Source organism: Hyalella azteca, unplaced genomic scaffold, assembly GCF_000764305.2.
Source record: "Hyalella azteca isolate HAZT.00-mixed unplaced genomic scaffold, Hazt_2.0.2 contig13225, whole genome shotgun sequence".
NCBI classification, from domain to species: domain Eukaryota; kingdom Metazoa; phylum Arthropoda; class Malacostraca; order Amphipoda; family Hyalellidae; genus Hyalella; species Hyalella azteca.
The window spans coordinates 563982-578810 of NW_025943154.1; the positions used below are offsets into that span (position 1 = coordinate 563982).

Here is a 14829-nt window from a genome sequence, read left to right on the forward strand (position 1 = left end):
AACAGTGGCCACCACTACACTACAGTGGCCACCACTACACTACAGTGGCCACCACTACACTACAGTGGCCACCACCGCTACAGTGGCCGGCGCTACGCTACAGTGGCCAACACTACGCAACAGTGGCCACCACTACACTACAGTGGCCAGCACTATGCTACAGTGGCCAGCACTACACTACAGTGGCCGCCACTACACTACACTGGCTGCTACTATTGGATCACCAGCAGTGCAGTGGCCACCACTTACTACTGCACTACTATACAGTGGCCACCATTTACTAATATACTACTATACAGTGGCCACCACTACACTACACTGGCCACCACTATTGGCTCACCGTCAGTGCAGTGGCCACCACTTACTACTATACTACTATACAGTGGCCACCACTACACTACAGTGGCCACCACTGCGCTACAGTGGCCACCACCTACAACCATTGGCTCACCGTCCCCACCGAGACAGGCCCTGGTGGTGCAGACAGCCCTGCCGTCGCTGCAGGAGCACCAGTTGCAGTCGTCAACCTTCCAGCGGGCGCCGCCCTCGCACTCTGGGGTGCTGGACAGTCGATCTCTCAGTCCTGCCATGACATGTCCCAATAGTTGTCAAGATTAGAAGGTAAATTTTGAGATAAATATATAGAAACACAATTATTCTGGCTGTTTGCAGATGAGACTTAAAATTATCCAGAATGAAGATGATAGAGGTCAAGAGAAAAATTAAAAATACACGATTTTTCATGCGGTTTGTAACGGCAACACCGATATAACGCAAATTGTTTCGAGAAAATGTTTACTCCTTCACTAAAAAATTAACTGATTATAGGTTTTCTATTCGATTTTCGAAGTGACAATAATAAAGTATTTGCCTTGCCGATAGGAATGCAATTCGAACAACAAGAGATGAAACGTAATTTGTTATCCGTGCTCAGATCAATTTTCAAAATCAGTCTACTATAAAAACCATACTAGTACTAATTTTCACCAAACAGTCGACTTGAATTTTAAATACCACTAAAGTTTATTTACACACGCGCGTATCATCCGCAAAAATATATTCCGATCTGAACTATCGAGAACAATTTTATATACCCAGGGGCGTACTTTAGAAAATATTCAAGAGCTTCCAACTACGTCAGACATTCACCGACGGCTTTCCAAGCTAAACCCACCAATCATAACTAAAAACTGGCGGCTACGTGTAATAAAGCGGCTACGTGTAATAAAGCGGCTACGTGTAATAAAGCGGCTACATGTAATAAAGCAGCTACGTGCAATAAAGCAGCTACGAGTAATAAAGCAGCTACGTGTAATAAAGCTGCTACGAGTAATAAAACAGCTACGTGTAATAAAGCTGCTACGAGTAATAAGGCAGCTACGAGTAATAAAGCAGCTACATGCAATAAAGCTGCTACGAGTAATAAAACAGCTACGTGTAATAAAGCTGCTACGTATAATAATAAATAATGGCCATAATAAATAATTTAGTAATAAAGCATCTACATATACGGAATATAGCAGCTACGTGTAATAAAGCAGCAACGTGTAAAAAAGCAGCTACATGTAATAAAGTCACTACGTATATTAATTAACCAAGTAGCATGACTCTTAAGTTTGTCACCACCACAACTCGCCTGGGGGACAGCCTCGCTTGGTGCAGGCGCCGCGGCCGTGCAGACAGCGGCACCAGTTGCAGTCTTCGCGCCACCGGTCTGTTGGCTGCGTCACTTCACACGTCGGGTCGTCGTCTGCTGCTGGGGAGTCTTCAGAACTGCTGGTGATGACCGCTGGCAACGGAAAGAACCATAGTAATTGGAAGAAGAGTGAAATTAACATTTGCAGCTGTTAAAAATGAGTAACCTTCACACGTCGGGTTGTCCTCTGCTGCTGGGGAGCCTCCAAGCCTGCTGGTGATGGTCGCTGGTAACGGAAAGAACCATAGTGATTGGAAGAAGAGTAAAATTATCATTTGTAACATTTGACAACGAGGAACGTTTGTTGAAATTGTTAAAAGGTTGTCACACATGTAAAGGCATTTTAGTACAAAGATATTTCATGATTGCAATAACTAATACGCTCTGATGTACACTGAACTGATATACACTGACACCCTTAAGTCCCACTGAACAATAAGTTCAGTGGGACCACTGAACAATAAACTCTCTGATGTTCACTGACAGCCACAAGTCCCACTGAACAATAAACTCACTAATGTACACTGACGTCCTCAAGTCCTACTGAATAATAATGAGTATTTTACAATAGAAATATCTACGACGTGCGTAAAACTTGAAGACGTATCTGTAGCTGTTGTGTCTAATGTGATCGCTATGAACAGACATAAGAAAAAGCATCGTAAATACTTTCGATTACAGACAACGAGCGCGTGAAACGTCGTTCTTAGTCACGGCAATTCAACATGGCAGAAATGTCATTTAAAGCTGAGCGGACACGGCAAATTAAAAACTATTGTTCAATATGGTAAGATGGAATTGTTTTTTAATTTAGTTGTAAATCGGATTACGATCAGGAACGTAGTCAAACAAATTAAACGAAGAAATAAGCAGCATATTTTATTGTCAGAGACGAAATCGGGTTAGGAAGTACTCGTAAAAATTCTGCTCTTATAGATTGAATTAAAAATCATTGAATATGGAAAATTGTTTTTGGTGTAGAACGTTTTCGTCCTACATGGGACGGGCCATGGTTTGGTTTTACTCACTTGGTTAGAGCAAGCATGAGTATTTAGTTCATATATATGGTTAGAATAAGATAACAGAATATATGGTTAGTTGCATACGAATGAGTTATCAACATGACCAATATGATTTATATTCTATAGGTTATTGGACCACTTTTTGTCTTACATGCGTATCGCTTATTCTGCAGTGGATAAATCATGTAAATATCACACAATTTTCTTCACAAAATTGAATTAAATGTCACCTGAACAAATTTCCTAACAATATGCGGAACATTTAAGCACCTCTCATTTGACGTTCATGGAAAATTTCAAGTCGGTAGGGATATGAAATGTTTTTTTTGTTGCTGAATTTAATTTCATGTAAGCCATTATTACGAATTCTTGAACCATCATAAATGATATTCGCACAGAAAGACCTGATAGCTGTCAGCCACTTGATTGTAGGTAACTACATGATAAAAGGTTGTAAAATTAATGTCTGTTCATGTCATTATTGTACTTACGCTTGTCGAAGGTTTCGTATTACGAGACGGGATCGCGGATCTTCAGCATAGTCAAATTATTAATATATCATCTTTACAACTTACGAAAAAATTTGGAATTTTTGTAACTGTGTTTTCATTTGTAACTGTGTTTAAATTGCCCGTTTGCCCCATGATGTCTACTCAATGAATAGGACTTCGTTTTAAATACATTCCTCTGATGTAGGGTTAGGAAGTTCTCAGAAACTTGTTTTCGTTTTGATTTGGAGGATACTGGAGGTCGTATCCATGCAGTTGCCAATTTTGTCACTGAAGAGTTCAAGTTGACCTTTGCTATGAAGCTTAAAGTTAGTTAGTGACCTTTGCTATGAAGCTTAGTTAGTTAAATAGTGACCTTCGTTAGGAAGCTTAGTTAGTTAGCGAGCAAATTTCTCATATCGCACCTTTGGCTGATAGTTCATTTACCAATAGGAGCGACACCGCAGCACTTGAGGGTTTAATGGGGATTAATGGATTGCAGTTTTTGAAAGATTTCGCAGCGTAGATTCTCTTAGGAAGGTTTCCAGCGTTTTATCAGAGCATTCAGTCTCTTTGTCATTAATTGTGTTTTGGATCCCGTTTGCAGTTGCCGAGATCCGATTGCTCGCATCGCATAAGGCAGAAAAATTAAGGTCAACCTGTGCAATCTTCTTAAAATTTTATTCGTTGAGAATTACCGAGACTAGTAATGAATTTGCCAATTGCGATGCTTCTCATCCAGATAATTTGAAAAATCATTTGATTCAGAGGGTGGTAAATGTTATCGTGAAATACCGTGGTGGCCTTATAAAATTGAGGCGTAAAATCAAACTTTGAAGTTCCTAGGGCTGTTCTTAGGAGAGTGATCGAGCGGCTCGACAAAACCGGCATGCGCGAGGTCTAGGGTGAGGTGTTCGCTAAGCAGATTGCTGATGGTTCTTGAGGAACAACCGCTAGAGGAAACTGATGTGGATGATCAGATTTGGGTACCACACCCCCCGGTTATTCGAGTGGAGGCTCAGGTCACACAAGATTAGACCTGTATTAAATGGCAGTCTGAAAATTGCGGATTCTTAGTTTCTTAACGAGGCAGCGTTTCAAGGTGTAAACTTTTTAAACAAGCCTGGTAGTGCCCGACATCAAATCGGCATTTCTAATGATTTAATTTAATAATCAAGCTGATATGATAGAAACAGTTTTCAAATTGTGTAGAGAGAATCCTACAATAACCTTTAAGCTTACAGACATACTTCGCTGGTTTTAGGTTTACCATGTTCCTCATTTGTTCTTAATTTTAGCGTTAACCATTCATGTCAAACGATATCCCGAGGACGTCTGCTCTCGTGTCCTACAGGAAAATATGTACGTTGAAAAATTATTTTTCGCAGGTATATATGACGAGGGTCTGTTGTAGATGTACCATTGGACGGTTTCCAAAATGGCTGATGGTAGTTTCACTTTACGTAATCAAGTTTCCAACAACGCTGCCCTCCAGATAAAATTTACCGATCTACCTTTTTTTTAGCAGTGAGAAGGATTTGGGTTATCGGTATTATCCGGCGTCAGACACGATGTGTGTACCCAGAGTGAGTCATGTCACTGCGGTGTGTCTAGCGAAGAGAAAAGTATTGTCTCAGCTTTATAAAGTGTTGGATTCCTTGGAAACAGTTACTCCTGCTATAGTATCTAGCAAGATATTTCCGAAGAAGCTTTGGGTTGCAAAATATGCCTGGAATGAATCTCAGTGTGAAACACTGTCTAGAATGGAAGACAATATCCTCTAATGTGCATCAATCAAATAAATTTTCTCTTCAGCGTAAAACCATCGACCCTGAAACTATAGTTTCGTTGATCTTATTTTCTGAAATCTCAAAGACGTCTCATGGTTGTGAAATTTATGTAGTGTGAAATTTATGTAGTTAGACATTCAGCCGGTCATAATGCCTAAAATTTGATTTTCTCAACGAAAAAAACTGCTCTTATTAAATCCAGATTTGTTCCAACATTAGATTTGCTTTATGTGTTTTTGGCTTCCAAGTATACCTTCTGCAATTTAGAGACGGTAAAATTTATAGCAGTGTCAGTCCGAAATATATAGTTCATTTAGAGCTCCAGGTTGATAAAAGATTAAACGATTTTTGGACGCGATTCCCCAGTACTCAACGATACTTGAGAGCGGAGTAAAATATATTTAAGATTTTCGTTGAAAATTAGAGAGAAAGTGCATGCTGGAAGCAAAGTCCGTTTCATTCATGCAGGAAAACTCAATCGAGCAGATTTAGTAACCACAGATGTTAATATTTTAGAATTTCAAAAGAATTTACAGTTCTGGATCCATGGACCAGATCTTTCCTCAAGCTCAGTTTGGCTCCAGCGTGAGCTTGGTTGTTTGTCAACTGTTAATGGAGTCTTGGCCTCGAACTTAGCTATGCAAGGGTCGTGAGCATATCCAAGTAGCTCAACGGTTGCACACGCATGCTTGCATGCAAAACACATCAACTATCATCATCAGTATCTCAGGGTGCTATCATCAGTATCATCAACTATCATCATCAGTATCTCAGGGTGCTATAATCAGTATCATCAACTATCATCAGTATCTCTGCACTCACCCATTACTGTCTCCATCAGCATCCTTGTGTGCACATATCGAAGCACAACTAATATTCTATAATATTCTATGCAGTATCTCTGCGAGCGCCAAGTTCAGAGGCGCAAATGTATAAGGTAACAATGGCTCGCAATCAGTCCCAAGAATGACATTGAATTTCGGAGGAGAAAATTATAAAGCTGAGTGTGTACGTTACAGCAATATTTATTGTTCATGCAACGGACAACAACTCTATTAACCAGGCATTTTGGTACGAATATCATTAGAGATGATAAATGCATCCGTAGATGAGGGGTTAATAACAGTGCTGTAATTATCAGACGAGTACATCCGTTTACGATTTGTGATTTCAATTTCGAGTTATTCCTGCAATTATTTTAGTTGAGGAGGGCCTTTGTGTCAATACTTACGCAGTCATCAATAAATGTGTATTTCAATATTCAATTGACGAACAATTATACACTTATGTGAGCGGTCATTGCTTTTTGTTCCTTATAGAAAAACAGGAATTAAACGTTAGATATTTACCTTGATTTTAGATACACGCGAAAAAATTCCAATCTTAAGAGTCGCCCGCGTAATGATGGCAGGTAGGAAATTTTCAATCAAAGCGTTTAGAACGTATTAGCCAAGAATTAAAAAATGGTTTCATTACATATGGCATTTTTAGCGCATTTTCTTATTTATGGAAAAAATGCACTATTGTGCTCGCTATGTCCGTCTGTCTGTCGGTCTGTCTGTCCATCTGTCCGTCTGTCCATCTGTCCGTCCGTCTGTCCGTTCGTCCGTCCATCTGTCCATCTGTCCGTCCGTCTTTCCATCTGTCCGTCCGTCTTTCCATCTGTCCGTCCGTCTTTCCATCTGTCCGTCCGTCTGTCCATCCGTCCGTGACCTCAAGTTTTCACGCACGAGAAAATGCGCACTCTGTCACTCACTGCAGTGAGTACTGAGTTATATTTTTATAATGAACCTTTGTTTGCAAGCCTCACTTTAGTCTAAATTATTATTGCTCAAAGCTCGTTTTTAAAACGGGACATCGAGATGACGAGTGACGCGAACTCAACAGGAAGCGGACCTACATTATTATACTTGGGTGGGGGAGCTTCGGGAGTCCCAATGTTTAACTGTTGTGTGCAATTATATAATTCGTGATGGATTATTATTTCCCTGAACTGAGAATAGATTACCCTAAAAATTATTTCCCCTAAATTGCGAATTGGATTCTACCTGCAGTATTAATACGAAATGATTTTGTAAAGGAAAGATGTTTTTTTATCGAATATTTCAATATAAAGATGAATCTAATTTACTGAAGATAAAGTACAAGGTGAAAGAGATGAAAGACGATATGCGTCTTGAACAGTTTCCAAGCATTAAGTAATTAATAATAACCATCCTATATAAAGTAATTAAATTATCGAAACAAAATCCATCAGAATTTTATTATAAAAGGAAATGACGTTAGGCATAAAATAACCAATGAGGTTTCATCGGAGTAGAGGACAACAGTAAAAAAAAGCATTACCCTTTTTGAACCGCATATGTACAACTTAACCAACACCTGTATATTTATAATATAAAATTATGCATGCTCGCAAGCGTTTTATGCATGATCGCAAGCGTTTTATGCATGCTCGCAAGCGTTTTATGCATACTCGCAAGCGTTTTATGCATGCTCGCAAGAATTGAACGGCAATCTTCAATTACCAGCGGGACGAGGCGGCAGCATTGAAATACAGCCCTTGAGTGTGCAGGCGGCAATACCAGTAGCGGTGCAGCTGCACCAGTTGCAGTCGTCGCGCCAGCGAGCATTTCCCTCGCACACAGGCGTGTCGGCTAGACGTTCCAGCAGCGCTGCAACATCATAAAAATAACGAACGTTATGGTATGTTAACAATGATATACCGTACGTTATGATATGTTAACAATGATACACCGTACGTTATGATATGTTAACAATGATACACCGTACGTTATGATATGTTAACAATGATACACCGTACGTTATGGTATGTTAACAATGATATACCGTACGTTATGGTATGCTAACAAGCATACAGCGTACGTTATGGTATGCTAACGACAGGCATAAGCGACGTTATGGTATGCTAACGACAGGCATACAGCGTACGTTATGGTATGCTAACGACAGGCATACAGCGTGCGTTAGGGTATGCTAACGCCAAGCAAAACACCATACGTTATGGCATGCTAACGACATGGCATTCATCGTACGTTATGGTATGCTAACGCCAGGCATACAACCTAAGGTTTAGTATGCTAACGCCAGGCATACAACCTAAGGTTTAGTATGTTAACGCCAGGCATACAAAGTAGGTTGTGGTATGTTAACAAGCATACACCGTTCGTTTTGGTATGTTAACGCCAAGTATACAACCTAAGTTATAGTATGCTAACCTCAGACATAGAACGCGCGTTGTGGAATTTTACACTTTATATGAATCCGCATGTGAAGTAGTGCATATAAATTGAAGGGTGTGAATTATTCTGCATCACTGAAGACAATTTATTGAAACAATAGCGACGAACTATAAGACCATGAACGATGGAGTTGGAATAAGAACATGTGACACAATCTAATTCTTAATAGCTGGTCATTACTTATACCGATGATTGCTACATATGATACAATACATACAGAGAACAACGACTCATTATGAGGCGCTAGACGTACAACACACAAACTGTTGAATGAAATTAAAAGTCTACACGCAGGAAGAACTAAAAGTATTGAGAATTAATAGAACGTACTTAGTGAATGGAATGATCCTTCCTGTATTTATGTTCCAAGACACCACTCACCCTATCATGACACAACTCGCCATATCATGACACCACTCACCCTATCATGACACAACTCGCCATATCATGACACCACTCACCACATCATGACACCACTCACCATATCACGACACCACTCACCATATCATGACACCACTCATCATATCAAGACACCACTCATCATATCACGACACCACTCACCATATCACGACACCACTCACCATATCACGACACCACTCACCATATCACGACACCACTCACCATATCACGACACCACTCACCCTATCACACCACTCACAATATCACGACACCCCTCACCATATCACGACACCCCTCACCATATCACGACACCCCTCACCATATCACGACACCATCACACCACTCACCATATCACACCACTCACCATATCACACCACTCACCACATCACACCACTCACCATATCACACCACTCACCGGGATGACACAGACGTTTGGTGCAGACGGTGAAACCTTTTTCATTGCAGCGGCACCAGTTGCACCCTACGCGCCAGCGACCTTCAGTACCTTCACACTCTGGCTCGTCTGTTTCGCCTGCTGCAGCTGAAACGGCGTCGCCTGCTGCAGCTGAAACAGCGTAACATGTTTATCGCAAAAACGCTCACTGTTAAAACATGCCTGTGTACGCGTAGCGGTCAATTTATCGTGTACGTAAATGGCTTTAGCTTGAAGAGCTGTCAGTGATTGACCAATGAAGTTACGACCCCAGTTAAGAAGTTTTAAACTTATTTTAATGAATAAACTACCACCGAGAATTACGCTTCCTATGAGAAATATTGACTAATTACTTTCAGAGTCAATTAATGCATGGTTCTTAAATTATTATTGTATAGCAATAAAGCTGGATAGTTCATTTAAATTATATTGTATAGACTCACCATCAGTCCTAACAGCATTCGTGTCTGAAGCATCGAGGCTCCGATCTGAATTGGACGAGGACGACGCGGCCCAGGCTGCAATAAAATGAAACTACACTCAAAAACTTTATGGATAATTTTGCCCAAAAAATGACAAATTCTTACCCAAAGCAGAGAGCGAAAATAGTATCCAGTAATACTCATTTTTGCCGGCCTAACTCGGTCAGGACTAAGGATGGCCAACAGAAAGTCAAAATGCGCATCACTAGTCGAACAAATTCTTACTCATTTTATGTATATATTTGTGTTTTTCCGCATATCTAGCACTAGCCATGTATGATGTATCCAAGTAGGATCCAGTGTAACTTTTCATCTTAGATTCAGAATGTATACTAGTTTCGGATCAAATTTTCCCTCTATATTATTATTAATTTTAGCAGATTTCTCGCCGGCTGAATGCTGCTCTTGTCGCGATATTTCTTGTGTTGTACGCGTAAATCTGAATCTGAATAAAGACTTTTCTGTTGTTCCCTGTGCGAAGTTACTGAACCAAACCCGAACAAGCGACCTGACAAGTGACAACACTTTGGCGTCTAACGTGGGACTCGAACCCGCGACCCGAAGATTAAAAGTCTCGTGCTCTACCGACTGAGCTAGCCGAACCATTTACGCACCAGGGCCTATACTTTCAAAAAAAAGTTAAGAGATCGTAAGTTCATCAGCCAATCATTGACGGCCTTTCAAGCAAAATCCACCAATCATAGACAAGAAAATAGAGCGTAAGTACTTACGTTCACTTAGCCAGTTTTGAAAGTATGGCCCCAGGCAATTAACACACCGCAATTAATGCGCCAGGCAGCAGTAATTGAGAAAATGATTATTGATTAGAGTGATACCTAAAATGATACTGACCAGGCAGACAGGCTCTCTTCGTGCAGACAGGTGTCCCGCTGCTGCAGCTGCACCAGTTGCAGTTGTCCATCATCCACCGGCTGCCGTCCACGCACGTAGGGGGCTTTTTGGTCCCTGCGAGGAAAATGTAAGAAAATTGCTCACAGCTCATGTACGTTTTCTGATGCTGAAATTTTAATTAAATTGATAGACGGGATGTAGGTTTTGGTTCGAACTACGGATCAAACTTCGGTATAATAAATCAAGTAGTAGAGTAAGTAAATGAAGTAGTAAAAGAAGCATAGTAGAATTGAATTATTTTTCAATTGAATTCACTTTAGCATTATCCGAGTTTTTAATACTTATTTGAAATAAAAACATACTTCAAGTTGGTCTGGAGATGAAGCATGACGACGAGGAAATTACAGATTACATTCCAGTGCATCAATATTACAAACGAATCTTGCGGTGTACTTATTAAATTAGATTTAAATACTTAAGACAATCTAGCGAAACACTATTTAAACCATTTCCGGAATAATTTAGATATTATCCTTGTATTACATACTGGTATTCCGTCAGTAACTGTAAGGTTAACCTTAGTTTATACAGTAAACGAGTTTATCGATTGTAGAGTCAGTGTTGTCGTGATGCCAACCCTAGGGGAAGGAACGAGTTCCCAAATTACGAATGTAGAAGACTTCAATTTTCAACAAATTTCTACTCCGGTCTGCCGGTAACCTCATAGTTGCGGTCACAGAATCCAAGTCACGGCCATTCTTACTATTTAGATTCTTTTAAAGCTAATTATGTATGCAGGGGTTCAAGGAGGACGCTGAAGGACGATTGAGTGGAAGTGAAAACGGCTCAGATAACAGTGATAAGATAAAGGAGAAGTGATGAAATCACCAGTAAAATGACTTCAAAGATTAAGTGAAACTGATTTGAATATCAATTAGAAAAGAGAGGAAAATCGAGTTAAAATAATAAGAAGGTCACGTTTAATTGAAAGGAAGAGTAAGTGGACTGCGGACTGACCATCAGGACAAAACTTCAAGCTGCAGGCAGTCGCTCCTCCCATGCACCAGCAGTTGTTGCAGCCATCGAACCACGAAGAGCCGTCCGTGCACGTAGCAGGTCTAGGGCCGGCGCTTTCGACTGGCCCTGTAACGGAAGGAAATTCGTGCTATGAGGCAAAAATAAAATGTCTTAGAGGCTTTGAGGCAAATGCCATAGCCGCCCCGTAAATAACTTTAACTAATTATAGGTGAATTGTTCGGTAAAGATTATCAAAGATTAAAGATGATTCGAGATTGAGGATGATATAGATTCTCCTGGAACGTTTCGCCGGAAGTTTGCCATTATTTTGTAAAAAGTTCTAATGTGTTTGTTGCTCTTGAAGAAGAAAATTATCTGTATCGGCATGTATAAACGACTCGGAAATGAGGGTAAACAAATCGGTGCAGGTAAGTTTTTGTCGTTGGCCTTAGGGTAGAAATTAGCCGAAGTGCGGTTGACAACCCCCAAAAATGTCACAGGTACGAATAAAATAAATCAGAGTTCTAAAGGTAAATGTAAACGAATTCCACTCATTACCTTCGCTGTAAATAAAAATTTTAACAGATAACTCTGTGCTACGTAAAAAATTTGACTGATCAACACCTTAACCCTCTCCAGCCTCACATGAGTAACCGGAGCAATATTGTCTCAAGCCAACTTCCCAAAAAGGATACGTTCTAGTGACTTGCACTGATGGTTGCCGCCACATATGACAACTTTAAAATGATTTCTGCTCGTACTAACGTCCTCAGGTTGCTGCATTCAATAGTTTCCGTATAATTCAATTTGAAAGTTATGTTCCCGGAGAGTGACATACGACGGCAGAGGATTAAAAAGTTGTAACTGAGCTCTTCTCTCCATTATACACCGCCGAAGTTTCATTGGAAAAATGAAGTTCTGTTCCTACTTCAAGTTCAGTAAGTTGAGTAAAATAAAAATTGAAGTGCACCCGTGGTTCTGCTACCAAGAAATAGAAAGAACCGTTAACTTATGCTCAGATTTGGGCTTTCCAAAAGAAGAGGCTCCATTGAGCTTTATGATGTACACTGTTCAGTCAGTTTTTTTTCAGATGCGAAGATGTTGAACGCTGTTCTAAAGCTAAAATTTATTAGTCATGGGTAGAACAATCTAATTTTGGATTTATTCAAGATTAAAGTAAATAAAGATGTGAAAATTATAAGAAAGAAACGTACAATATTAATATGGAGCGAAAGATAGTCCGCTGTTAAAGCGCTGCGTCCCGCACCACTTCTGAGCCGACTTAGAAGACACAGTTTATCCGTGTGAGCTCGTCGATTATTTGCCGTTTGTCTGTCAGCTAAGATGCAGAACAGCCAATAATTTGGTAAGAATAGATTATTAGTTAGTAGTTTCATCAGATTATTTGTCATATGAATAAATCTTCATTATAAAGATTTGTTATCTAGATTCGTTTTCTAAAAGATGTTTTTGTACCTATTCCAGAAACGGGTTAATAAGCACCTCAACACCGCGTCTGCTTCTTCTGCCCTGTATGAACCTAAAGGTCCTCCATAAAAATTTTTTACATGGCGTTTTAGTTTGATGAAGTATTAATAAATACAGGTTTCCGATTGATTATCTCAAATACGATCAGGATGAAGCGTAATTAATTAAAGGTGCTGATTGTGGTTTGTGTTAAAATTGATTCTTAGTCATAATATCGTTCTTCAATCAAGGGTTTACATGTTTTCCTATGAATGGCCAATTAAAATGCATGATGGGTGCATCACAAGGAACAGAGTCACTGAACCATACGAGGAGGGGGCTGAAGGGTTCAACAGGGGCGGCGAAGGGTTCAATGTGGTAGGTGAAGGGTTCAATGTGGGAGGTGGAGGGTTCAATGTGGGAGGTGGAGGGTTCAACAGAGTTGGTAAAGGGTTCAACGGGGGATGGAAGGGTTCAACGGGGGACGGGAAGGGTTCAGCGGGCGGGTAGAGGACAGCTAAGTTGATGCTACAGGGTCGCTGCATCTCATCTTCTATACAAGGAACACGGGGCACGAAGGTCACGTGTTGCTAAGCGGGCATACGCGGCACAAAAGCGTCTCTGTTCGTGCTTTGGCTCGACTCGAGCGACCACAACATTTGCTTCACCGGCCACGCCTCCAACCTCGTGCATAAACATAGTGAAGAAAAAATCCTATTACTTGACGTTGGACAAAATTAAAGCTGTGAACTGGACGTTGGACGAAATTAAAGCTGTGAACTGGACGTTGGACGAAATTAAAGCTGTGAACTGGACGTTGGGCGAAATTAAAGCTGGGATTTTTTATTATTATCTCCAAGGAAATGCCACTGCATGCCTGAGACGTTCATGTTACTGCTTGCCTTTGCTACCATCACAAAGAAGAGAAAACAACAGCATCCTGTGACAACAGCAAAGGTTTGCAGCAGACAACGACTTGTCATTGGTCGACAATAGCTTCGGCTAGTAAGGTGAAAAAACTTGAAGCTTATTGAAGCCGTTTTATAAGCTATATTATATTGAAGCGTATAGTATACACGCTATGATAGGACACCTACCAGCATCCTTTGTTTCATATATGTTGTTCAGCTTATTCTTCAACATTAGCATGCACGGCCTACGGTCTCGTACGCTGATGAACTCTAGGATTGCTCAAGCGGGGTCGGAATAAATTTTACGTACGGAAATCAGTAACTAACATCAGAATCCATACATTCAAATAAAAATAAGCACATTTTCACACGCGACTAAACCTCTGATCGCAGATACGAACCCTTACAATTCACCATTATTTTTATGCAGACGCCAAGGTTTTAGGGATTACAGCCTGGGCTGAAATATAGCTGTTTGGAGCTCATTTCACTGACTTAATTCGCAGTGAATTAGGCGGTAAAACTAAGGGTGGATTCGTTAGTTTTCTTCTGAACTAATGTTAGTGTCAACAACAAAGTTGTTTTCTGCTAGTAACCTGCTAGAAATTGGTACTTGTTGGTAACGAAATAGGATTAGTTTGCTATAATGGTGTGTCCTGACTTATAAAAAAATGGAAGGTTAAGATAAGCATAATAGTTATTTTAGAGAACGAATGTTGGAACATAGATGAATTAATCATTTAGTAAACGAGCTTAATTATTCAAAGACAGTAATAAAAGCAAAGTTTGGACACTATTCAGATTAATTATTTATACCATCTAGTAAAATAATGAACGAAATGAATAAGCAATTCATACCTGTTGCTTCAGCGAAAAGTACAAGAGCACAAAGCCCAAATATTGCAAATAACAAACGCATTACGAACGTCCTCAAGTTTTTCCCGGGAATCAGCAACACACGTGTGACTCGCACGAGAGTCAGCGTCTGTCTGCCGGTTGCCGTTCCTCG

General features: G+C 40.2%; 1 protein-coding gene and 1 non-coding gene across 4 annotated transcripts in view; both read right to left on the minus strand.

The window, feature by feature from the left end:
- Window positions 1–14829, minus strand: part of LOC108665013 (kielin/chordin-like protein) — a 37332-nt gene extending 22503 nt beyond the window's left edge. For 2 of the 3 annotated variants that reach the window (XM_047883545.1, XM_018151724.2), the window contains exons 1-8: window positions 14679–14829; window positions 11443–11568; window positions 10426–10539; window positions 9535–9609; window positions 9074–9223; window positions 7525–7671; window positions 1637–1789; window positions 452–583 (exon numbers count right to left, since the gene is read on the minus strand). In XM_047883545.1, coding sequence (XP_047739501.1) covers window positions 452–583; window positions 1637–1789; window positions 7525–7671; window positions 9074–9223; window positions 9535–9609; window positions 10426–10539; window positions 11443–11568; window positions 14679–14739 — 958 coding nt within the window. In that variant the 5' untranslated portion in view covers window positions 14740–14829. The remainder of the gene's footprint in view (window positions 1–451; window positions 584–1636; window positions 1790–7524; window positions 7672–9073; window positions 9224–9534; window positions 9610–10425; window positions 10540–11442; window positions 11569–14678) is intronic. The other variant, XM_018151725.2, reaches the window with a different exon arrangement.
- Window positions 10104–10176, minus strand: Trnak-uuu. The gene has a single exon. It is a non-coding gene; the product is annotated as a tRNA-Lys (tRNA).